The sequence below is a fragment of the Gadus macrocephalus genome, chromosome 6 (assembly GCF_031168955.1).
Source record: "Gadus macrocephalus chromosome 6, ASM3116895v1".
NCBI lineage: Eukaryota > Metazoa > Chordata > Actinopteri > Gadiformes > Gadidae > Gadus > Gadus macrocephalus.
This window is the reverse complement of record NC_082387.1, coordinates 26,887,359-26,910,899: the sequence shown is the minus strand read 5'-3', so window position 1 is coordinate 26,910,899 and position 23,541 is coordinate 26,887,359. Positions and strand designations below refer to the sequence as shown.

At 50.9% G+C, this 23,541-nt stretch overlaps 3 protein-coding genes across 5 annotated transcripts; all 3 read left to right on the top strand.

Annotated features, from left to right (window-relative positions):
- The first annotated feature begins 90 nt into the window (after nt 1-90).
- si:dkey-7j14.6 (uncharacterized protein LOC556585 homolog) lies at nt 91-4,722 on the top strand. Of its 3 annotated transcripts, none has more exons than XM_060053399.1 (7): nt 91-214; nt 649-860; nt 1,952-2,053; nt 2,495-2,551; nt 3,357-3,515; nt 3,965-4,081; nt 4,380-4,722. In XM_060053399.1, exons 2-7 carry the CDS (start codon nt 654-656, stop codon nt 4,467-4,469), a joined length of 732 nt encoding a protein of 243 aa, XP_059909382.1. In that variant the 5' UTR covers nt 91-214; nt 649-653; the 3' UTR covers nt 4,470-4,722. The 3 variants fall into 3 exon arrangements, with proteins under 3 accessions (XP_059909382.1, XP_059909383.1, XP_059909381.1); XM_060053398.1 differs by lacking the exon at nt 91-214 and adding an exon at nt 304-459; XM_060053400.1 differs by lacking the exons at nt 91-214; nt 3,965-4,081 and adding an exon at nt 303-459.
- Nucleotides 4,723-4,868: 146 nt separating this feature from the next.
- On the top strand, nt 4,869-14,593 carry LOC132458990 (uncharacterized). The gene is made up of 8 exons (XM_060053401.1): nt 4,869-7,467; nt 7,664-7,723; nt 7,831-7,854; nt 8,913-9,023; nt 9,379-9,435; nt 10,132-10,272; nt 10,962-11,075; nt 13,821-14,593. The coding sequence occupies exons 2-8, from the start codon at nt 7,721-7,723 to the stop codon at nt 14,046-14,048; spliced, it is 678 nt and encodes a 225-aa protein (XP_059909384.1). The 5' UTR covers nt 4,869-7,467; nt 7,664-7,720; the 3' UTR covers nt 14,049-14,593.
- A 126-nt stretch (nt 14,594-14,719) lies between these two features.
- Nucleotides 14,720-19,279, top strand: LOC132459004 (nucleoside diphosphate-linked moiety X motif 17-like). Its single transcript, XM_060053416.1, has 8 exons — nt 14,720-15,153; nt 15,406-15,513; nt 15,677-15,860; nt 16,117-16,140; nt 17,502-17,596; nt 17,844-17,942; nt 18,078-18,208; nt 18,820-19,279. Exons 1-8 carry the CDS (start codon nt 15,067-15,069, stop codon nt 19,007-19,009), a joined length of 918 nt encoding a protein of 305 aa, XP_059909399.1. The 5' UTR covers nt 14,720-15,066; the 3' UTR covers nt 19,010-19,279.
- Nucleotides 19,280-23,541: the final 4,262 nt, after the last annotated feature.

Sequence of the window (23,541 nt, the reverse complement as noted above, 5' to 3'; positions counted from 1 at the left end):
AGAGAGAGAGAGAGAGAGAGAGAGAGAGAGAGAGAGAGAGAGAGAGAGAGAGAGACTTACCGGTATATGTCACGGGATGTAATGCCCTTATCATCCGCTGGGGACAGACTCCGGCCCTGCAGGAGTCTCCCTGCAGACTCCTGCAGGGCCTGCTCGGAATCACAACAGCGTCCGGACCGTCCGAAGGGAACTGTGGCTTAACAACGAAAAACAGGTTATTTATATGGATTCTATAGGCCTGCATACAGGCTATATTCATATCTGTATCTGACAACAACTTTCTCTCTAATACCTGAGACTGTCTCTTTAATAGTTCAGACTGTCTCTTTAATAAAGGGAGGTCCTCTTCCAGTAAATGTTGTTTATCAGAGGCAGATTAAACTGCGCAATACTTCCGTATTAAACACGGGAAACAAGGAAGACGCGGTCTCAATTTATACCAGCAAGTAAACATTCTGAGTATGTTGAGTGGTATATCTGTATACTTTTATCGTAAATTACAGTTCATAAGTCTTTGGGTGTAGTTTATAAGCTGCTATTATGTGTTTTTGTTATGGAAATGAAACAACGCGACCTCCGTTAGTTGTCTGCTCGCCTGGAGATGACCACAGATCTTATCTTTAAGTTTCATTCTGATCTGATCTATAGTCGCGATGGACGGCAGCAGCAGCAGCACCATCACCAAGGTGAACGGCATGGTGGTGGTCACGCAGGTGTTCCCCGGAGCAGATACCCGGGAGGCAGGGACACCTGGCCCGGGGAGGAGCGCCCCGCACCCGCCGGACTCCCCGGTCTACAACCCCGTCAAAGTGTCCGAGATGACGGCCACCTTCCTCCGAGGCCAGCCGCAGTTCCTCGGGGTGAGACGCGCCTACTGCCCAGTGTCATGTGTTGTGGATGCAACATGTTCAAGAGCAACTATAAGCATTACATTATTAGCAGCTCATAGTCCTCTGAAGAATAAGTCCAGCCTCCGAGGCTCCCGGTTCCCTCGGTCAAATGTCTATGGGAAATAGACGTGGGTTTTTTGAATGATCGTAACAAACTCCGTAGGTGGCGTAGAAGTGAAAGCTTCGTCACATTTTAAAGTAGGCCTACACATTTTTTCCATCTTGTTTCGAGCGGGTTTTTTGGATTGTCGGTGCCGTTAATGTAGCATTAATAACCGACAATCCCAAAATCCTGTCGACTTATTCTTCAGAGGTCCATTACGGTCAGCTGAAAAACGACTCACAACCCCTGGGGAGAGGCGTGTGTTGCGTGTGTTGAACCAGGCTGCCAGGCTCAAAATGCAGCGACAAGTCCAGGAGAGGTGGTGCTTGGCCCGCCTCCACGGCCATGGCCCCGCCCCTCACGGCCAGCCTGATAACAGAAGAGCTCACAAATATGAGGCTGAATCGAATGAAATGCCCGTTCGGGCAGACGGGGGAGACATGGGGTCCGCTGGCGCTGTAGACCCCTCCCACCGTTTGCCCCCAGCTCTGAACAGCTCCTGACGGTGGACCATACAGAATCCTCCACTGAGAACAGTTTTCTGTATATATGCTGTCTATATTTAACAATAATACGTCGAGGGGGCTATTCCCCACTATCCAGGGAGCCTGAGGTGAATCATTGTTTTAGTATATATATAGCCTACTACACGTGAACACTCCAAAAATAGATAACACTTTTTGTTGTTTTTATTAGCGGTTTATTTGTTTTTATAAGCGTACCGAGACGACCGCCACAAACGACATTTTGCGATGAAAACAATATCCTGTGTTTGAGATCTCAATCGTGGGTTATTGCCCAATATCCAGAGATAGCAAACCAATTAAATTGCGCCATTTTAGGAGGTTCACGTGTAGCATAATTTATACTGAAGATATATAATTGTGTGTGTGCGCATTTGTGTCTTCAGATTGTCCCCATTAATGTTGTGTGTGTGTGTGTGTGTGTGTGTCCTCAGATTGCACAGATGTTCATTGGCGCGGTGTGTGTGTGCAGCGGTCTGATTGGCTTCCTGGATCCCAGCCAGATCATGTCACTGCCCCTCCTCGCCAGTATCATTGTAAGTGTGTGTGTGTGTGTGTGCGTGTGTGTGTGTGTGTGTGTGTGTGTGTGTGTGTGTGGCCTGAATGAGCTGCATTATTATCGGTGAGGGAAGCAGCTAACAGGTTTTCACAGATGAGTGTCGATGAATTTAGATGAATTATTCCTGGGTTAACATTTAAAGGTCCTATGACATGCCACCGGGTGTGAGTGACGGATAGATGAGCAACGTTTGCTACAGGGCACTGGGTAGGCTGGCAGACTGGTCTATCTACCACACATCTAGGTGGACACGCCCACTTGTGATGCCACAAGAGGCAGATTTTCCAAACGGCGTGTAACGGCTGACCCCACCAGGCCTGGTGGGGTGTCACGGGACCTTTAGAAGGGATCTCAGCTCTTACCATCAGTGTGCAGCAGGGATCTCCTTCTCCCTCCCACCGCTGCCTTGTCCCCGCAGTTTGTCGTGTCCGGAGCGGTCGCTGTGGCCGCCAGGAGAGGAACCAACGCCAGCCGGGTGAGTGTGGTGTCCCCGGGTGGTGTCCCCCGGTGGTGTCCCCCTGTGGCGTCCCCCTGTGGCGTCCCCGGGTGGTGTCCCCCGGTGGTGTCCCCCGGTGGTGTCCCCCTGTGGCGTCCCCCTGTGGTGTCCCCGGGTGGTGTCCCCGGGTGGTGTCCCCGGGTGGTGTCCCCCTGTGGCGTCCCCGGGTGGTGTCCCCGGGTGGTGTCCCCGGGTGGGGTCCCCGGGTGGTGTCCCCCTGTGGCGTCCCCGGGTGGTGTCCCCGGGTGGTGTCCCCGGGTGGTGTCCCCGGGTGGTGTCCCCGGGTGCGGTCCCCGGGTGGTGTCCCCCTGTGGCGTCCCCGGGTGGTGTCCCCGGGTGGTGTCCCCGGGTGGGGTCCCCGGGTGGTGTCCCCCTGTGGCGTCCCCGGGTGGCGTCCCCGGGTGGTGTCCCCGGGTGGTGTCCCCGGGTGGTGTCCCCGGGTGGTGTCCCCGGGTGGTGTCCCCGGGTGCGGTCCCCGGGTGGTGTCCCCGGGTGGTGTCCCCGGGTGCGGTCCCCGGGTGGTGTGGTGGGCTGGGCGAAAAATAATCGTTTGAATAATCGAGATTTCAATGTTGACCAAAATCATCGTGATTCTGATTCTTTCCATAATTGAGCCGCCCTGGTGTCCCGTGTGGTGTGAGGACCCCCTGATGTGTGTGTGTCCCGTGTGGTGTGAGGACCCCCTGAAGTGTGTGTGTCCCGTGTGGTGTGAGGACCCCCTGATGTGTGTGTGTGTCCCGTGTGAGGACCCCCTGACGTGTGTGTGTCCCGTGTGTGTCTGCAGATCAGAGCCACCCTGGGGCTGCACGTCCTGAGCGCCCTGGTGGCCCTGGCCGCCATGGTCTACGTGCCCTGGCTGCTGGCCACCCAGGCCTTCAAGACCCAGATCTGCCCTGAGGTCGACCCCAAGGACATGTGTATGAGGATGCTTTGGTCCATGCAAGTGAGTCCCCTCCGTCTTCTGATTGGTTCAGGGGGATCCTAGTTCGACATGGTGCAACTTTAAACATTTCCTAATTCTTTCCCGCTTACATCCCCAAACATTCCGTCCTTTGTCTGGCCTTTAATTTATCCTCCTCCACCTCTCTTGTTTCCCCCCCATCCCCCTCTCTCGCTCTCCACCTTTTCCCCTCTCCTCCCTCCTCCTCCCCCTCTTCCCCCCTCCGCCCCCTCTCCCCTCTCTCTACCCCCCTCTCTCTCCCCCCCTCTCCCCCCTCTCTCACCCCCCCCTCTTCCCCCCTCCGCCCCCTCTCCCCTCTCTCTCCGCCCCCTCTCCCCTCTCTCTCCCCCCCTCTCCCCTCTCTCTCTCCCCCTCTCCCCCCCTCTCCCCTCTCTCTCCCCCCTCTCTCTCTCCCCTCTCTCTCTCCCCTCTTCCCCCTCTCCCCTCTCCAGACTGTTCTGAATGGCGTGTGGATCTCGACTCTGGTCCTGGCCGTGGCTGAGTTCTCCGTGGCCGTGTCTCTCTGCGTGTTCTCCGGCCGAGCTCTGAGGAGCAGCAAGCCCTACCAGGTCACATGGCAGCACAACCTCATCGTCGGCCAATAGGCTGCCAGGCCCCACCTTTAAATGTGGAACACTGTGGCCGTCTGTAGACCAATCCACAGTGACGATGGCACAATGAAAGCAACTTGACCTGCTGGAAATGTTTAAAGATGGATTTGGTTCATTTATAACCAAGGCATTGGGCCTTTTTTAATCCGAAATCAAAGTTAATCAGAGGATTATAAAGAGACATTACCATGACAACGTTTAACCTTCTGTCACTGAGCCTCCTTACAAAGGTTGACCTTTGACCTTTGACCTGCAGGTGGAGTTGGCGACGGGCGACTACTCCCCCAAGTCTGAGAGTGACGTGAGCTTATTGGGCCCTGATGGGATGGACCCTCCGAGCGCCTGAGCCTCCGGGAACCCCCCCCCCCCCCCTCACTGAGGCTTCAGCACTGTAGTCGCATAACCGCAGCCATGTTCCCTAGCCATGATTTCACAGGGGCGTGTGTATTACAGACACTACAGTAACGGCCTCCACGGTAATCAATGTAGCAGTTTGTCTGTTTCTCTCTCTCTCACTTCTCTCTCTGCCTTCCTCGTAAAATAAGAAAGTTACAAGTGATTGCATTCTATATTATCCAATAAAACGTTTATTACAATTATCTTTTGTAGTGTCGCTCCTACAAAGTTTGCGCTCCTCGCTCGACTGACGCAGTTCTGAAAATACGAGGCAATTCGTTTTTAGCGTGATTCTATCCTGCCAGTTGGTGTCGCTGTACAGCTAAGAGGTACAGCGATCTGGGTACGATCACTGGACCGTCCCAACGTCAATATTGTATTCTGGTCGTTGATTGGTTCAGGGAGAACCTCCTCCGTTGGAGCTGATTGATACGGGAGAACCCACCCTCAGGAGGACAGCAGGGGGCGCTGGTGAAGCACTTTAATCACAGCTTCAATAATGGATAAATAATAATAATTATATTTATTACACAGGTCTTTTCAACGTTCCGTTCACTTGCATGGGCACTTCACAACTTCCGGCGGTCAATTATTTTTTGATAATTCATTGGCAACGGATGAATAATGACGCTGTCAAGGTAAACAAAAGGACTTTTTGCCTTTGGTAACACTCCGCACGTAGTCAGGTAACTTGTCAATGTAATAAGCGGGATATGTATCACCCAAGCGCTGCCGGTTGCTAAGCGACGACGTCAACGTCTTGGGCGGACTATTTCTCTGCTGATCAACACTATGAATGCTGCTAACAAATACATTGTAAATAAATTGTTTCGTTTTGGCCGTGTAATAAGCGGGATAATGTATAGAACTTTGCCGGTCATTATCGTAAAATAAGCCCCTTCATGGCGAAGCAAGACACCTCCGCTGCGCGTCGGTGTCCTGTTCGCCCTGTCTGGGCTTATTTTCTCGATAATGACCGGCGTTCTATACATTATCCCTTACATAATGACTGCTACTAATTATCTCTGTGTGGTTAATTAGCGATTTTGTCAGCTTACTGTGACATCCAACTGTAATCAGACAACGCGGTTGTATGCTATAGACCAGGGGTGTCAAACTCAACTTACCTGGGGGCCGCTGGAGGTAGAGTCTGGGTCAGGCTGGGCCACATTCCACAGAAAAAAGGAGCACAACTGACCCAATCTAAGTTAATGATGGGGCTATAATTAGATCACGTTGGCTATGTAATCGCTGACAACAGGGGACATTTCATAGTGGTTGGTGGTAACCGGGACATTTCAGCGTCCTTTGGCTTTTGTCGGGAGTCAGGACACGCAACTTAAATTTGGGACTGTCTGGTCACCCAGACAGTCCAAGTGATAAAAAAGCCTGGCAACACATATATAAAATTAAAAAAAAAAGCGTGGCAAGCCACTCAGCTAAAATGTGCGTTTGACAACAACGAGCGGGCCGCACTAACACTAAACTGATGTCAAGTAGGGGGCCACAAATGATCATCCGCGGGTCTCAATTGGCCCCCGGGCCGCGAGTTTGAGACCCCTGCTATCGACCCTAGAGTATCGGTGGTATAAAGGCTGGGACAAATTTAGAATTATAAATGTGTACACTTTATTGTTTAAAGTATAGACCGTCGCGATACCCATTGAAACGAATGGCGCGTGATTATTCTTCAAAACGAGAGCTGGTCAATTGTGAAAAATGAATTAAACTGTAATCAGACAACGCGGTTATATGCTATAGACTCCAGAGTATCTGTGGTATAAAGGCTAGGACGAATTTCGAATTATAAATATGTACAATCCACAACGTTAGCTCTCTGGCTCATAGCGCAGCGGACTAGAATACCTCTCTTTGGCAAGTGACCATGGTATAAGCGGGATAATGCCCTTCGAGGTGTCCAAAACGTGTTTGATCTATCGTAATTAAAGGGGACTACTTTTTGAGGGAGATGAACTCAAACAGAGTATACATTTAGTAAGCATGCAATACGAATAAGAAAAAACACAATTATTTAAGTATTTAAATTGTTTTATTATGGTGGCAAGCAAGAAGTAGAATAAATGGGTTTGTGCAACCAACCGCACAACAAGACATGATTGCGGCTCTTTTCGGTCTCGTCTCTTTCTGCCAATGACATGCGCGTAGAGCGGGAAATGACGTAGTAGAGTGACGTAGACTGATAATCCCTCTATAGCACAGCATGCTATTATACCACAACATGCTAATATAACGCGACACTGTTATATACCACAACATGCTAACATACCACAACACGCTAATATACTGTACAGTGACACGGTTCTATACCACAACATGCTAATATATCGCGACACTGTTCTATAGCATAACATGCTAATATAGCAGAACATGCTAATATACCGCAACACTGTGTAAACCAAAACATGCTAATATATCGCATCACTGTAATATAGTACAACATGCTAATATACCACAACATGCTAATATACCGCAACACTGTTCTATAGCACAACATGCTAATATACCGCGACACTGTTCTATAGCACAACATGCTAATATACGCGACACTGTTCTATAGCACAACATGCTAATATACGCGACACAGTTCTATGGCACAACATGCTAATATACCGCAACACTGTTCTATAGCACAACATGCTAATACACCGCGACACCTTAATGAGCTGAGGGCTCCTATCCTAGGGGACTCCCCAACACTCACTTTGAGTCGAGTGCAGGAAGCGTGTTAACAGACGGGGGGACACGCAGTGTTGACATGTTGTCTGATCGGCTAGGGCCCCGGGGACGGCGGGCCTGGCCTCAGGTCCATTAGCCGGCTCAGTATTGATCCGAACCGGGGCACTTATTCCCGGGCCCTGGGCGGGGCCCGGGAATAAGGAGACTCCGAAGGAGCGTCTCCACACAGACTCACACAGCCGGGACTGACGGTGAGGAAACAACATTCCCTATTCAATTAATGTTACAATACCTGTTATCTGTCAAATAATGAATCAATGGATCAATCATGGATCAATTTGGAAAACAGGCCAATGCGATGGGAAAATTGGGTACAAATGGATCGGGATGTTCTGCACCTTACTGTGATTATATAACAGCTGTGATACTTTGTGATCTTGTCTGCAGCGGTGAGAGAAGCTTCCCTTGTTTCTGGACAGTCGGTGTGGACTTGATTCCAGGAGAATGGTAAGACTGTGCTGCTCTCAGCGTGGAGTTAGGTGATGAAGAACATGTTGATGCACGGTGTATGAGAGTTGTAGCTACTCACTGTCTCTCTCTTTCTCCCAAATAAGCCGTCAGATTTGAAAACCCTTGGGGTGAGTTAAATCCCTCTCGCTTCCTCTCTGGGTCTCTTTTTCTCGCCCTCTTTACTCTTCTTTCCCTCACTTTGTCTCTAAAGCTGTCTTTCTCGCTGAGTCTCTCTTTCACTTTTACTCTAAATCTTTCTTCCTCTCTGTCCATCTCTGTCCATCTTTCTCCTTCTCTCTCTCTCTCTCTCTCTCTCTCTCTCTCTCTCTCTCTCTCTCTCTCTCTCTCTCTCTCCTCCTGTCTCTTTCTTTGCATATCACTCTTTACCCTGTCTCTCTCTCTCTCCCTCCCTCTTTCTTTGCTCTCTCTCTCTCTCTCTCTCTCTCTCTCTCTCTCTCTCTCTCTCTCTCTCTCTCTCTCTCTCTCTCTCTCTCTCTCTCTCTCTCCCCCTCCCTCTTTCTTTCTTCGCTTTGTCTATCTCTCTCTCTTCCCCCCCTCTCTCTTTCTCTCCCCCATCTCTCTCTCTCACTTTGTTTCAGTACGGGAGAGATATAAATCCAGATGAGCGTTGTTGTGGATGTGATTGATGATGATTGACGGCTGGTGATAATGTGCATTAGAGTAATGCTTCCGTGATTAATAATGGATGAACGACTTGTTACCGTCTGATCATCAGCCCCGCCCCTGGCAGCCATGGTCACTACCAACCTCATCGTTCAGGAACTGTTCTCCTTTAGCTGACCCTATTCTGCTCTCTGTTCCTCTTCTTTATTGCGCTTGAATGTACTTTATTTCACTACTCTACGCTTCTCTGCTCAACTTTAATCTACTCAACTCTACTCTACTTTACTACACTCTACTCTATGCTACTGTTATTGTGTTGGGGTAATATAGTGTCTATGTATGTTGTTGTGTAACTGGTAATATTGTGAGTTTGTGTGTATTGTGTGTGTGTTTTACTGATGGTATTGTGTCTGTTTGTGTTGTCTGTGTGTGTGTTTGTATCTGTGCATGTTTTTTTTTGTGTGTGTATGTGTGTGTGTGTGTGTGTGTGTGTGTGTGTGTGTGTGTGTGTGTGTGTGTGTGTGTGTGTGTGTGTGTGTGTGTGTGTGTGTGTGGGCTCCAGGCGGTGGAGATGGTCCTGGGTCTGGTGGACCTCTCTCTGGGGGGCGGTCTCATCAAGGTGCCCACCTTCTTCAAGAAGGAGCTGTTCGTGGTCTTCATCGCCGGGGGTCTGGTGGGTACCTCCAGACTACTGCAGTAGGACCGTAGCGCTGTGGTATTGGAGTGTTTAGGACTGATTATGGTCCCGCGGTCACACAACGCAAAGACGCAGGCGCAGTCCTGAACCTTTATGGGTCCGCGTCGGGTTTTAGCGAGCGGACCAATCACAGCCCTCGCTGCTGCGTCGCCTCGACGGAAGGTTATTTTGGGAGGTATGCGGCCCTTGCGGTGGACGCAAGGAGGGTCCGCGAGGACGTGAGGGGTCCGTAAACCCCCTGCGTTGCGTGAACGTAGGACACAGTCGGCCCTTTGGTCCTGGGGGGGTCCACGCCACACCACTGGGGTCATGTGCTGCTCCTCGTCCTCAGACGCTGTTCACCGGCTTCACCCTGGTCTGGGGCGGGAGGAGACCGTCCTACTGCTGTGTGAGTGGGCCTACACACACACACACACACACACAAGGACACACACACACACAAGGACACACACACACACACACACACACACACACACACACACATGGACAAGGACACACACACACACACACACACAAGGACACACACACACACACTCATGGACAAGGACACACACACAAACACACACATGGACAAGGACACGCACACACACACACACACACACACAAGGACACACACACACACACATGGACAAGGACACACCCACACACACACACACACACAAGGACACACACACACACACACACACATGGACAAGGACACACACACAAACACACACATGGACAAGGACACGCACACACACACACACACACACACACACACGCGCACACACACACACATGGACAAGGACAAGCATATGCGCAAACACACACACTCACACACAGTAACACACACAAACACACACATAGACACACAAACATACACACACATGGACAAGGACAAGCATATGCGCAAACACACACACTCACACACAGTAACACACACAAACACACACATAGACACACAAACATACACACACATGGACAAGGACGCACACACATACACACGCAAACACACACACATGGACGCACCCACCTACTCACTCAGAGTGTGTTATCTGTCACTGAGTGTGTACAGTGTCAGCGTGTAACGGTCGGTGGTTTCCAGGTGCGCTACAACGTGTCGACCAACCTGGCCACGGTGCTGATCTGCGCCGTGGCGTTCGGCACGCTGGTCCGCCACGTCCCGTACCGGCAGCACAAGTACTGCAAGGACTACTACTGCGGCTCGCTGGACGGCCACAGCGTGGTGGGCACGCACGCACGCACGCACAGACGCACGCACGCACGCACGCAGACGCACGCACGCACAGACGCACGCACACATGCATGCACGCACGGCCACACAGACGCACGCATGCACGCACGAACTCGCTCACACGGACACGCTCACATTGACACACGCACGGACATACACACTCACGCTCGCACGCATGCATGCACACACACCAACATACCACACGCACGCACGCACACAATTATATGCATGCGTGCCGAAACAAACCCACTCACACACACACACACACACTCACCAAACACGTGTACATGCATGATTGCACACAAATACGGAAACGCATGCACATGCAAACACAGGCCAACACACAGTCACGCACACACACTCACAGACAAATGCAGACACACACAGATGCAGACGCACACACACACACACACACACACACACACAGATGCAGACACACACACACACACACGGATGCAGACACACACGGATGCAGACACACACACACACACAGATGCAGGCACACACACACACACAGATGCAGACACACAGACACACAGATGCAGACACACACACACACAGATGCAGACACACACATACACAGATGCAGACACACACACACAGATGCAGACACACACACACACACAGATGCAGACACACACACACACACAGCAGTAACCCCCCGGTGCCATCGTGTCCAGGCGCTGATCAACAGCCTGATGGCCGTCCTGGTCGCCTGCTTCCTGATGCAGACGCTGGTCAGCCTCGCCGTGGTTCTGATTGGCCTGTACTTCATGCTGGGGGACGGCCCACAGGTAAACCCCGCCCCCGGCCCCCCGCAGTGCCGTAGGATAGGAGGGTCCGGGCGCTCTGCCCTCTGAGTGACAGGTGCTATCCTCCTGGTCCTCTGAGTGACTCCTGAGTCCTGACCTGTTTACTCCTGAGTCCTGACCTGTTTACTGCTGAGTCCTGACCTGTTTACTCCTGAGTCCTGACCCGTTTACTCCTGAGTCCTGACCTGTTTACTGCTGAGTCCTGACCTGTTTACTCCTGAGTCCTGACCTGTTTACTCCTGAGTCCTGACCTGTTCACTCCTGAGTCCTGACCTGTTTACTCCTGAGTCCTGACCTGTTTACTCCTGAGTCCTGACCTGTTCACTCCTGAGTCCTGACCTGTTTACTCCTGAGTCCTGACCTGTTTACTCCTGAGTCCTGACCTGTTTACTCCTGAGTCCTGACCTGTTTACTCCTGAGTCCTGACCTGTTCACTCCTGAGTCCTGACCTGTTCACTCCTGAGTCCTGACCTGTTTACTCCTGAGTCCTGACCTGTTTACTCCTGAGTCCTGACCTGTTTACTCCTGAGTCCTGACCTGTTTACTCCTGAGTCCTGACCTGTTTACTCCTGAGTCCTGACCTGTTTACTCCTGAGTCCTGACCTGTTTACTCCTGAGTCCTGACCTGTTTACTCCTGAGTCCTGACCCGTTTACTCCTGAGTCCTGACCCGTTTACTGTGGACGAGGCGTGGGTCAGCGCAGACGAAACGGACCGTACCAACACACTATTGATCCTGGAGGGGGGGGGGGCTTCTGCTGCAGTGAAACCCGATCATCTCCAGGAAACAGCAAAGGGAAAAGTGGAGGAATGTGAAGCTTTTAGAGAGCAGACGATAAACACTTTGAGGCCTTTTAATGAACTCAGAACAAACACATTATCATCCATCCATTATTTTCTCTCTAAACGTATCGATAAAGTATTGTTTTATTATTGATTATCTATTAAGGGGGCAGATTCATGTGGGGTTGGAGGGTCTGACTCTCATCTGAAAGATTCTTGGTTCGATCCTCGATGTCAGCAGCCCTTAGCAAGATGTCTAACCCCTACCTGCTCCTTAATGACCTGTCTCTGTACTGTCTAACCCCTACCTGCTCCTTAATGACCTGTCTCTGTACTGTCTAACCCCTACCTGCTCCTTAATGACCTGTCTATGTACTGTCTAACCCCTACCTGCTCCTTAATGACCTGTCTCTGTACTGTCTAACCCCTACCTGCTCCTTAATGACCTGTCTCTGTACTGTCTAACCCCTACCTGCTCCTTAATGACCTGTCTATGTACTGTCTAACCCCTACCTGCTCCTTAATGACCTGTCTCTGTACTGTCCAACCCCTACCTGCTCCTTAATGACCTGTCTCTGTACTGTCTAACCCCTACCTGCTCCTTAATGACCTGTCTCTGTACTGTCTAACCCCTACCTGCTCCTTAATGACCTGTCTCTGTACTGTCTAACCCCTACCTGCTCCTTTATGACCTGTCTCTGTACTGTCTAACCCCTACCTGCTCCTTTATGACCTGTCTCTGTACTGTCTAACCCCTACCTGCTCCTAAATGACCTGTCTCTGTACCGTCTACCCCTACCTGCTACTTAATGACCTGTCTCTGTACTGTCTAACCCCTACCTGCTCCTTAATGACCTGTCTCTGTACTGTCTAACCCCTACCTGCTCCTTAATGACCTGTCTATGTACTGTCTAACCCCTACCTGCTCCTTAATGACCTGTCTCTGTACTGTCCAACCCCTACCTGCTCCTTAATGACCTGTCTCTGTACTGTCTAACCCCTACCTGCTCCTTAATGACCTGTCTCTGTACTGTCTAACCCCTACCTGCTCCTTAATGACCTGTCTCTGTACTGTCTAACCCCTACCTGCTCCTTTATGACCTGTCTCTGTACTGTCTAACCCCTACCTGCTCCTTTATGACCTGTCTCTGTACTGTCTAACCCCTACCTGCTCCTAAATGACCTGTCTCTGTACCGTCTACCCCTACCTGCTACTTAATGACCTGTCTCTGTACTGTCTAACCCCTACCTGCTCCTTAATGACCTGTCTCTGTACTGTCTAACCCCTACCTGCTCCTGAATGACCTGTCTCTGTACTGTCTAACCCCTACCTGCTCCTGAATGACCTGTCTCTGTACTGTCTAACCCCTACCTGCTCCTTAATGACCTGTCTCTGTACTGTCTAACCCCTACCTACTCCTTAATGACCTGTCTCTGTACTGTCTAACCCCTACCTGCTCCTTAATGACCTGTCTCTGTACCGTCTAACCCCTACCTGCTCCTTAGTGACCTGTCTCTGTACTGTCCAACCCCTACCTGCTCCTTAATGACCTGTCTCTGTACCGTCTAACCCCTACCTGCTCCTTAATGACCTGTCTCTGTACTGTCTAACCCCAACCTGCTCCTTAATGACCTCTCTGTACTGTCTAACCCCTACCTGCTCCTTAATGACCTGTCTCTGTACTGTCTAACCCCTACCTGCTCCTTAATGACCTGTCTCTGTACTGTCTAACCCCTACCTGCTCCTTAATGACCTCTCTGTACTGTCTAACCCCTACCTGCTCTTTAATGACCTGTCTCTGTACTGTCTAACCCCTACCTGCTCCTTAATGACCTGTCTCTGTACTGTCTAACCCCTACCTGCTCCTTAATGACCTGTCTCTGTACTGTCTAACCCCTACCTGCTCCTTAATGACCTGTCTCTGGACTGTCTAACCCTTACCAGGACCTTGAGGCCCCTCCCTGTGGGACCAGCACCACCGCTGAGCCCCTCTTCCTCATGGGGGACCCCAGCTACGCCGAGCCAATCAGAGTCAGTGGCCCCTTCAGCGAGCCCTACCCAGAACCAATCAGAATCACAGGACCGTTCAACCAAGACTGCCCAGAGCCAATCAGATTCCCCGGCCCAGTCAACCAGAACTACCAGGAACCATTCAGAATGAGCGCACCGTGAAACCAGGAAGACCCAGAACTAAACAGAACTGTAACCCAGGACAGACAGACAGACAGACAGACAGACAGACAGACAGACAGACAGACAGACAGACAGACGGACAGACGGGCAGACACACAGGCAGACACACAGGCAGACAGACAGACAGACAGACAGACAGACAGACAGGCAGACAGACAGGCAGACAGACAGACAGACAGACACACAGACAGACAGACAGAAAGACAGAAAGACACACAGGCAGACAGAAAGACAGAAAGACAGACAGACAGGTAGACAGACAACCTATTAGTCATAAGGTGTGTGATTGTTGATTCTAAATAAGAGATCCTGTCCAGTTTTTACTTATTTTTTGAGTTGTGGTTTAAATCTGCTGTCTGAGACGAAGGTTTGTTCTGAGATTTTTTTCTATAACATTGTCTCCGTATCCGTCTCTGTCACGTTGCTTCACTTGCAGGTGATGCGTCGCTACTCTTCCAATGGTGTATGTATGACATTTTTAGAGTTACAGTCACTCAATTAAAAGAGTCACAACAACATTTAAATATTGTTTTGCATTAATTATTTTAACAAATTAGTTTGCTTCAGAGGGGCTTTGATGATATGATATAATATGATCTATCCACATTTATCCACCCTGGAGGTTTGTATTGGATGTGTTGTCTCCTCCTCACTGGGTAAAAACGGACAACGGAGTGGTGTGTTACTCTGACCGTTTTAATATCCCAACTAAAAACCCTGATGACTGAACGAGTTTCTACCCCCCCCTGGTGGGCAGATTGGGGAACCGCACAGAGGGCGGCGCTACAGCAAGTCACTGCGCTTCCGGTGTCAACACGGGACTTTTGTCAGCAGCTGTCTGCAGGGTAGTGGACGTCAGATAGGAGTACCCGGCGACACAGGAGGTCCAACGTCCCGTGAAACCTCTGAGTTGGATAACCCATAGCACGCTGCCGGTTGCGTTCCAGGACGGATCCATGTAGACTCTGACTCCGGTCCTACCACCGAGAAGAGGATCATGGAGACCCAGGTCCAAAAGGTCCAGAAGGTCCTGGTCCACCTGAGCGGGGGGAACGCAGCTGCGCAGTGCGCCCGGTTCGTCCAGGTCAGTCTAGCCACGCATCTCTGCAGGGATGTCCATGCTGCCGAAGAGATGCGGCAGCATGGCGCGAAGGTTGCGTTACGTTACGTTAGTACAGCGCATTAGCGCAACTAATGTTACACAACATTACACAACTGTGTCGGTCTCAGTTCTGTTCACACAGTGTGTGTGTGTGTGTGTGTGTGTGTGTGTGTGTGTGTGTGTGTGTGTGTGTGTGTGCGACGCGTGTGATTTTGTGATGTGTTGTTCCGACAGAGCATCACGGGGCACTTCGGCGGTCAGGATGAGACGCAGGTCGGCTGTTACCTTGACAACAACCGTTTCATCCTGAGTCAGGGGGCGGGCCAGCGAGTCCCTCTCAAGGTGTGTGTGTGTGTGTGTGTGTCATGATAACACACAGACACACAAAAACTTCACACTAGTACACCATTATGACAATCACACTTATCCATGTCACAACGCACACACACACACACTCATATACATTACAGGCTCACTATAATGTGTTTGTTTTCTGTTTTTCCAGAGACCCGCCTTCTGTCCCTTCAAGCACCTGTCAGTCACTCAGGCCGCTGCTATCCCATTGGACGTCCAGGACCGTGGGGTGGATGTGGGCGTGGCTGTCATCCTGCAGACAGCCAATCAGAGAGTGCTGCTGACGAGACGAGCAGCCGGACTTCGAATATTCCCTGGGCTCTGGGTCCCCCCAGGTAGGTAGGTGTGTGTGTGTGTGTGTGTGTGTGTGTGTGTGTGTGTGTGTGTGTGTGTGTGTGTGTGTGTGTGTGTGTGTGTGTGTGTGTGTGTGTGTGTGTGTAAACATGTGTAATATAAGTATGTCACGTAATTTGTGTGTGTGTGTGTGTGTGTATCTTGTGTGTTACATGTGTGTTTAGTGTGTTCCATGTGTGTTTAGTAATGTGTATCTTGTGTATTACATGTGTGTTTAATAATTGATGTGTGTTCCAGGAGGACATGTGGAGCTGGAGGAGACGGTACGTGTCAACATCATGTAAACATCATGTCTACTAAGGGTGTAACGGTACACAAAAGTCACGGTTCGGTACGTACCTCGGTTTTTAAGTCACGGTACGGTACGGTACGGCACGGTACGGTACGGTACGGCACGGCACGGTACGGTACGGTTCATAGTTAAGGGGGAAATTTAAAAAAACTGCTTGTTTGTCAACAACAGAGAATGGCCGTGTATCAGCAGCAATGAAATGAAGCAATGAATTCCCAGACGGGGGTTGTTGATGGTGTTGTAAGCTGGGTTTGCACCGCTCGTTTTGTTTTTTCCACAGCAACAGTGTTAGTGACACCTGGATGGTGCCTTTTCAAACGCGTGTGCTAGGGATGTTTATCTCTGGCAAAAATACTATTCGATATTCGCTGAGAAGTATTCAAATAATATTAGAAAATCGCTCAATCAAGAAACCCCCCACGCTCGCACGCGCCTCGGATGCACACACACACAATGACACAGGGAGAGGCTTTCGTGATTTGTATGAATCATGTATCAATCTGTTTATTTCAACAACTGCGCCATTAACATTCAACATCCAAATTATTTCAACGTGGGCTTAGGCAGATGCGCCGAAAACGGATCGCTATTTATTTTTATCTATTAATTATTTATTTGACTGAACACAGCCTGCATGACGGTGAACTATACACGTCAAAAATATAACTTTTTTTTTACAATTTATTTGTTACCAGCATTCGTGGTGTTGATCAGTAGAGAAATAGTCTGCCACTCCGCCAAAGACGTTGACGTTGCTTAGCAACCGAGGACACTATTCACCACCGGATGTTGTGAAGAACCATGCAAGTCAACGTAGCGTTCAACAGCATTGAGAAGAGCCGTGTGATAAATAACGATAGTCACATTCATTATTCGATATTCTACGTGACTCAGACTATTCGACGATCGTTGCCCGCTATGTACACCACATTTATGTACCGCGGTACACCTCTGTTACCGCTCCGAAGTGCCTGTACCGTGACAGTTCGGTACAAATACGTGTACCGTTACACCCCTAATGTCTACATCATGTCAACATCACGTCTACATCACGTCTACATCACGTCTACATCACGTCTACATCATGTCAACATCACGTCTACATCATGTCTACATCATGTCTACATCATGTCAACATCATGTCTACATCATGTCTACATCATCTCAACATCATGTCAACATCAACTCAACATCATGTCAACATCATGTCAACATCATGTCAACATCGCTTAAATGCTCCTCACTATCCAATCATTCATTTGAAGTGTGTGTATGTGTGTGCGCGTGCGTGCGCGTGTGCGTGGGCGTGCGTGTGTGCGTGCGTGTGCGTGTGTGTTGGCTGGTGGACTCCGGGAGCTCCATGAGGAAACGGGACTGGAGGTGGAGCAGAACGACGTCAGTCCTCAGATACTGGGGCTGTGGGAGGTGAGACGGGCCGCAGACAGACAGGCTCAGAGAGACAGACATGCTGACAGACAGACAGTTCAATGGTCGTGCTTCTAAGGCCATTATGCAGATAAAGTCTGTATAGGCATCATACAACTAACTCTTCTCTGTGTGTGTGTGTGTGTGTGTGTGTGTGTGTGTGTGTGTGTGTGTGTGTGTGTGTGTGTGTGTGTGTGTGTGTGTGTGTGTGTGTGTGTGTGTGTGTGTGTGTGTGTGTGTGTTATAGTCTGCGTACCCCGCCCGTCTGGCCAGAGGATCTCCTTTTAGACATCACATCGTTACCTATATGCTGCTGCACTGCCCCCACACACACCAGGAGCTGCAGGTACACACACACACACACACACACACACACACACACACACACACACACACACACACACACACACACACACACACACACCAGGAGCTACAGGTACACACACACTCACTCACATAATCGTGTGTGTGTGTGTCCCAGGTGTATCTGCGTCCGGACCCTGCGGAGGTGAGTGCGTGTCTCTGGGTGGACCGGGACCTCGCCCGCAGCATCGTGGGGGGGGCCGACGGGGAGGAAGGGGGGCTGCAGCCCCCCCCGCCCCCAGTCGTCAGGTACCCCTTAACTTACCTTAGGGTCGGTACCCCCTTAGCTTACCTTAGTGTCTGTAACCCCTTACCTTATCTTAGTACCCCCTTACCTTAGTGGCCGTACCCCCATACCTTACATTGGTATCCGTACCCCCTTGCCTTACCTTGGTGTCCGTACCCCCTTACCTTAGTGTCTGTACCCCCTTACCTTACCTTGGTGTCCATGCCCCCTTACTTTACCTTAGTGTCTGTACCCCCTTACCTTGGTGTCCGTACCCCCTTAACTTACCTCAGTGGCCGTACCCCCTTACCTTACCTCAGTGGCCGTACCCCCTTACCTTACCTCAGTGGCCGTACCCCCTTACCTTACCTCAGTGGCCGTACCCCCTTACCTTACCTTGGTGTCCGTACCCCCTTACCTTACCTTGGTGTCCGTACCCCCTTACCTTACCTTGGTGTCCGTACCCCCTTACCTTACCTTGGTGGCCGTACCCCCTTACCTTACCTTGGTGGCCGTACCCCCTTACCTTACCTTGGTGGCCGTACCCCCTTACCTTACCTCAGTGTCCGTACCCCCTTACCTTACCTAAGTGTCCGTACCCCCTTACCTTACCCTGGTACCCCTTCCCCTCCAGGGTGACGGAGGTCCTGCCGGACGGGGCCCTGGGGGGCTCCCTGCTGCCCGGGGCCGTGCTGTGTGCCCGGGCCCCTGCTGAGGGCCCCGACGTGGAGCGGGTCAGCACTGGGACCAAGTACGCCCTGGGGCTCTGGCTGGACAGCCTGGCCCCCCGGCAGTCCTCCTCCACCGCTGGGGGGTCCTGCTGACTACGGACCGGTCCATTGTGGGGGTCGGCTTAGTTCTGGAGGTAGAGAAGGGCCGGCTGGTAACCGGAAGGTTGCTTGCTAGACCGGTCCAGTGGGGACCTGGACCAGCTGAAGACAACCAATCAACTATTCACTTCACCTCTGCAGGGACACGAACATGATTGAAGAGCGGCGTTGAAACAGTCTTTCCTTTCTGTGTAATGTGCCTTCTGGCCACCAGGTGGCAGTGCAGACTGTTCAACTGCATCAATAAAGAAAGATGACACTGTCTGACCTTTTGGATGTTTCCTTTGTGTTCTCTTCTGTTTTAATAAATAACAGTGCATTTCCATAAATATCACCCCCACTGACTAACCAACTATCAAAAATTCCGTCCCCAGCGAATGACTTCTAAAGTCGATCCACCAGGGGGTTAGGGGTTGTGGGTGCAGGCAGGCAGGTAGGACCCAGATGCAGACGGGTAGGGAAAACGGCACTTTATTTCCGCCAAAAGGCTAAGGCAAGGAGAAAGGGAACACAGGTAACAACAGAGAACACGCAGGACCAACAAACCACAATGACAGCACCAGGAACAAAGGAAAGACAAGGGCTTAAATACTAAACACAAGACACACAACGAGGAACAGCTGAGACACATTAGGGGAGGGAGCAGTAATGAACACAGGAGGGAAACACAGGGAAACACACCAAAACACGACACAGACCATGACAGTACCCCCCCTTATTGCCCATTCAGACTACACGATTTCAGCCCGATTTTGCCCCGATTCTTTCGTCGCAGACAAATTTGCGATCGGGTTAGGGTTAACCCTAACTCTTGCGATCTGCGATGCTTTCGCCTGCGACGCTCGAAAACCCCACAGCGAAAAGTTTGGCATGTCAGAATTTTTTGGAGAATCGCATGACTTATCCATTGTCGACATGAGGGAACCACGCCCCCAGTTGCGTGAGGGAAGCCCGCGAACAGCTGGAGCTCACGCGCAGTGTTTACCAACTGACTTCACTGCAGTACGCTGAGTAGGAGTAACTACTGCAAAAATGAATGCGATCAATAACAAGAAGAATGCTAATAAAGAAAACGATAGAAAATGGAGCAATATAATGGAGACAACTTTGATGGAAATGTGGCAGCAACGTCCCTGCATTTTCAACCCAAGAACGAGTCCACAATCTTCTTCCTTTTCTTCCTTTCCGTCTCTGTGCAGAGGACCGCCAGCATGATGCCTAGTGCTAGGGTTACGCCCCGTGCCCACTACCTCCGTCAGTTGTCCGTTGCCCATTGACTTTGAATGGGGACGGACGCGCAATGCATTGTGGATCCGTCCGTTCGTTTGGAGCGTTCGCCACCGTCAGAAAGTTGAAAAATGTTCAACTTTTTCGGCAGCGACGGTTCCGTCATCCAATCAGATCGCATATGCTTGGGCTTGGCTGACGTATGCCTCTGCAAAGACTACTCCCCCATCCGTCAGCCACGCCTTCCCACGTCCGTTGACTGACGGTGCAGTGGGCACGAGGCGTTACGCCCCGTGCCCACTGCCTCCGTCAGTTGTCCGTTGCCCATTGACTTTGCATGGGGACGGACGCGCAATGCATTGTGGATCCGTCCGTTCAGTTGGAGCGTTCGCCACCGTCAGAAAGTTGAAAAATGTTCAACTTTTTCGGCAGCGACGGATCCGTCATCCAATCAGATCGCGTATGCAAATTTAAGCACTGTGACGCGACTCGGGCTCTGACGATACTGGAAAGTGGGAAAGCGGGTCATCTTGCCTCGCAACAAGCAGGAAGAAGCGGGAAGAACCCGGCGAACCGATTTGATTGGCTGACGGATGCATCTGCAAAGACTACTCCCACATCCGTCAGCCACGCCTTCCCACGTCCGTTGACTGACGGTGCAGTGGGCACGAGGCGTTAGGGTTAGGTACTTGGGATCCATTGTCGACGCTTTGTTGCTAGGCTACGTTGTTGCTGCGTCTACTTTGTATAGTTCATGTCACGCGCAACGCAACTACTGTGAGGAATTACCTCATTGAGCAGATATAAAAACTACTGGAACCTTTATGACAAAAATGTAAAAAGCATTTATGTTGGTTCTAAATCTTAGATTTTCAAAATATCTTGCAAACGTGAACGATAAGAAGTAGAGAGCATCGCACCCGGAACGGATCGGATCGCAAAGGTGCGGGTCGGGTCGCGTTTCCACCGCCAAAAGTGGGCGTGACCCCGACTTTGCCGTACCCGTTCCGGCCCCATTCTCGGGACTCCTCCGTTGCGGTACCCAAAACGAGACCAGACGCCTGAAAGGGTCCCGTGAAATTCTAGCTACACCCCCCCTCCGTTGATTGGTCGACAGAATCGTCACTTCCGGGTGACGCGGGGATAAAAACAAACAAACAGTAGCCTCGAGGTATTATTCTTTACAATTAACATGTCGCGTAAAAAGCTTGCTTGGGCAAACAAGGAGGTGGAGACGTTCGTCTGCATTCTTCGGTAGGAAGACGTTGTTTACGATGTTTACGTAGCTGCCGCGGCGATCGACATCCGGCCTACCACCAAGGGTACTGTCGGCAGTGGAAACGCGACCTCGGAACTGAGCTGGGCTATACCGCCCCCTCCCTACCGCACCTTTGCGATCCGCTCCGTTCCGCACCCTGCAGTGGAAACGCGGCATTGTAGTGTGGCCAGTCTTACGACGAGACAAGGCCCGATTTCCTGGCTCTGAGATCGTATAGTGTGACATGTTAAATCGTGGAGGAATGTCTGAGAATCGTGTAGTCTGAACCGGCCATTAAGGGTCGACTCCCAGGCGACCCACGACAAGCAAAAAAAAACACGCAGAAAGTCAAACCCCAGCCCAAAAAATATGGACTGGGGCAGATCGGAGGGGGGTCAGGCGGGCGGCCAGAAAACTGCCCCGGGGCATGGCAGGGAGCCTCAGGCGGACGGCCTGGGGGGCAAGCAGAGGCAGAGTGAAGGCGGAACCCTTCAGGAGGCCGGCGGCAAGGACGATGAGGGCTCAGTCCCTCAGGAGGCCTGCAGCGGCAAGGAAACCCCTCTAAAGGCCGGCAGCGGCGAAGGCAGAACCCTTCAGGAGGCCGGCAAAGACCTCTACCTCTCCTTCCTCCAGAGATGACCCGCCCTCTACCTCGTCTTCGCCGGCCTCCTGAAGGGTTCCGCCTTCGCCGCTGCCGGCCTTTAGAGGGGTTCCGCCTTCACTCTGCCTCTGCTTGCCCCCCAGGCCGTCCCCCTGAGGCTCCCTGCCATGCCCTGGGGCAGTTTTCTGGCCGCCCGCCTGACACCCCTCCGCTCTGCCCCAGTCCATATCGGTTTTTTTTGCTTCCCTCCTCCTGGCTCCCCTCCTCCCAACCTATTTGGGTTTGACTTTCTTCGTGTTTTTTTTTGCTTGTCGTGGGTTGCCTGGGAGTCGACCCTTAATGGCCGGTTCAGACTACACGATTCTCAGACATTCCTCCACGATTTAACATGTCACACTATACGATCTCAGAGCCAAGAAATCGGGCCTTGTCTCGTCGGCAGACTGGCCACACTACAAGATTCGAGGGTGCGATGCTCTCTACTTCTTATCGTTCACGTTTGCAAGATATTTTGAAAATCTAAGATTTAGAACTAACATAAATGCTTTTTACATTTTTGTCATAAAGGTTCCAGTAGTTTTTATATCTGCTCAATGCGGTAATTCCTCACAGTAGTTGCGTTGCGCGTGACATGAACTATACAAAGTAGACGCAGCAACAACGTAGCCTAGCAACAAAGCGTCAACAATGGATCCCAAGTACCTAACCCTAACCCTAGCACTAGGCATCATGCTGGCGGTCCTCTGCACAGAGACGGAAAGGAAGAAAAGGAAGAAGATTGTGGACTCGTTCTTGGGTTGAAAATGCAGGGACTTTGCTGCCACATTTCCATCAAAGTTGTCTCCATTATATTGCTCCATTTTCCATCGTTTTCTTTATTAGCATTCTTCTTATTGATCGCATTCATTTTTGCAGTAGTTACTCCTACTCAGCGTACTGCAGTGAAGTCAGTTGGTAAACACTGCGCGTGAGCGCCAGCTGTTCGCGGGCTTCCCTCACGCAACTGGGGGCGTGGTTCCCTCATGTCAACAATGGATACGTCATGCGATTCGCCAAAAAATTCTGAAATGCCAAACTTTTCGCTGTGGGGTTTTCGAGCGTCGCAGACGAAAGCGTCGCAGATCGCAAGAGTTACTGTACGTCCACACCAGGAGCGACCAAAGCGTCGAAGACGCTTTGGTCGCTGCGAATTTTCGCTGCGAATTTTCGCTGCGAATTTTTCTGTTCGCTTGGGTCACTCATTCGCTCATGACGTACAATTCAATTATGCAGACGCATTTAAAAGAGCCGTATGCGTTTAGTAGGCCCTACAGACAGCCATATCAAATATTGAACTCTCCCATACACCTTGGCCATATTGCCGAGACGGTTTTGCTTGTTCGATAAAGTGCTTCGTCAACAAGTAGGACACTGATTCCCCCCAATATAAAAATCCTAAAA

Excerpts from the sequence above, each read along its gene's own strand:
- si:dkey-7j14.6 (XM_060053399.1), top strand. The coding sequence starts at position 654 with ATGGACGGCAGCAGCAGCAGCACCATCACCAAGGTGAACGGCATGGTG. Across the intron at positions 2,054-2,494 it reads CCCTCCTCGCCAGTATCATT|TTTGTCGTGTCCGGAGCGGT; the intron begins GTAAGTGTGTGT and ends TTGTCCCCGCAG. Across the intron at positions 2,552-3,356 it reads GAGGAACCAACGCCAGCCGG|ATCAGAGCCACCCTGGGGCT; the intron begins GTGAGTGTGGTG and ends GTGTGTCTGCAG.
- LOC132458990 (XM_060053401.1), top strand. Across the intron at positions 9,024-9,378 it reads TCTTCATCGCCGGGGGTCTG|ACGCTGTTCACCGGCTTCAC; the intron begins GTGGGTACCTCC and ends CCTCGTCCTCAG. Across the intron at positions 10,273-10,961 it reads CGCTGGACGGCCACAGCGTG|GCGCTGATCAACAGCCTGAT; the intron begins GTGGGCACGCAC and ends CATCGTGTCCAG.
- LOC132459004 (XM_060053416.1), top strand. The coding sequence starts at position 15,067 with ATGGAGACCCAGGTCCAAAAGGTCCAGAAGGTCCTGGTCCACCTGAGC. Across the intron at positions 17,597-17,843 it reads AGATACTGGGGCTGTGGGAG|TCTGCGTACCCCGCCCGTCT; the intron begins GTGAGACGGGCC and ends TGTGTGTTATAG. Across the intron at positions 18,209-18,819 it reads CCCCCGCCCCCAGTCGTCAG|GGTGACGGAGGTCCTGCCGG; the intron begins GTACCCCTTAAC and ends CTTCCCCTCCAG.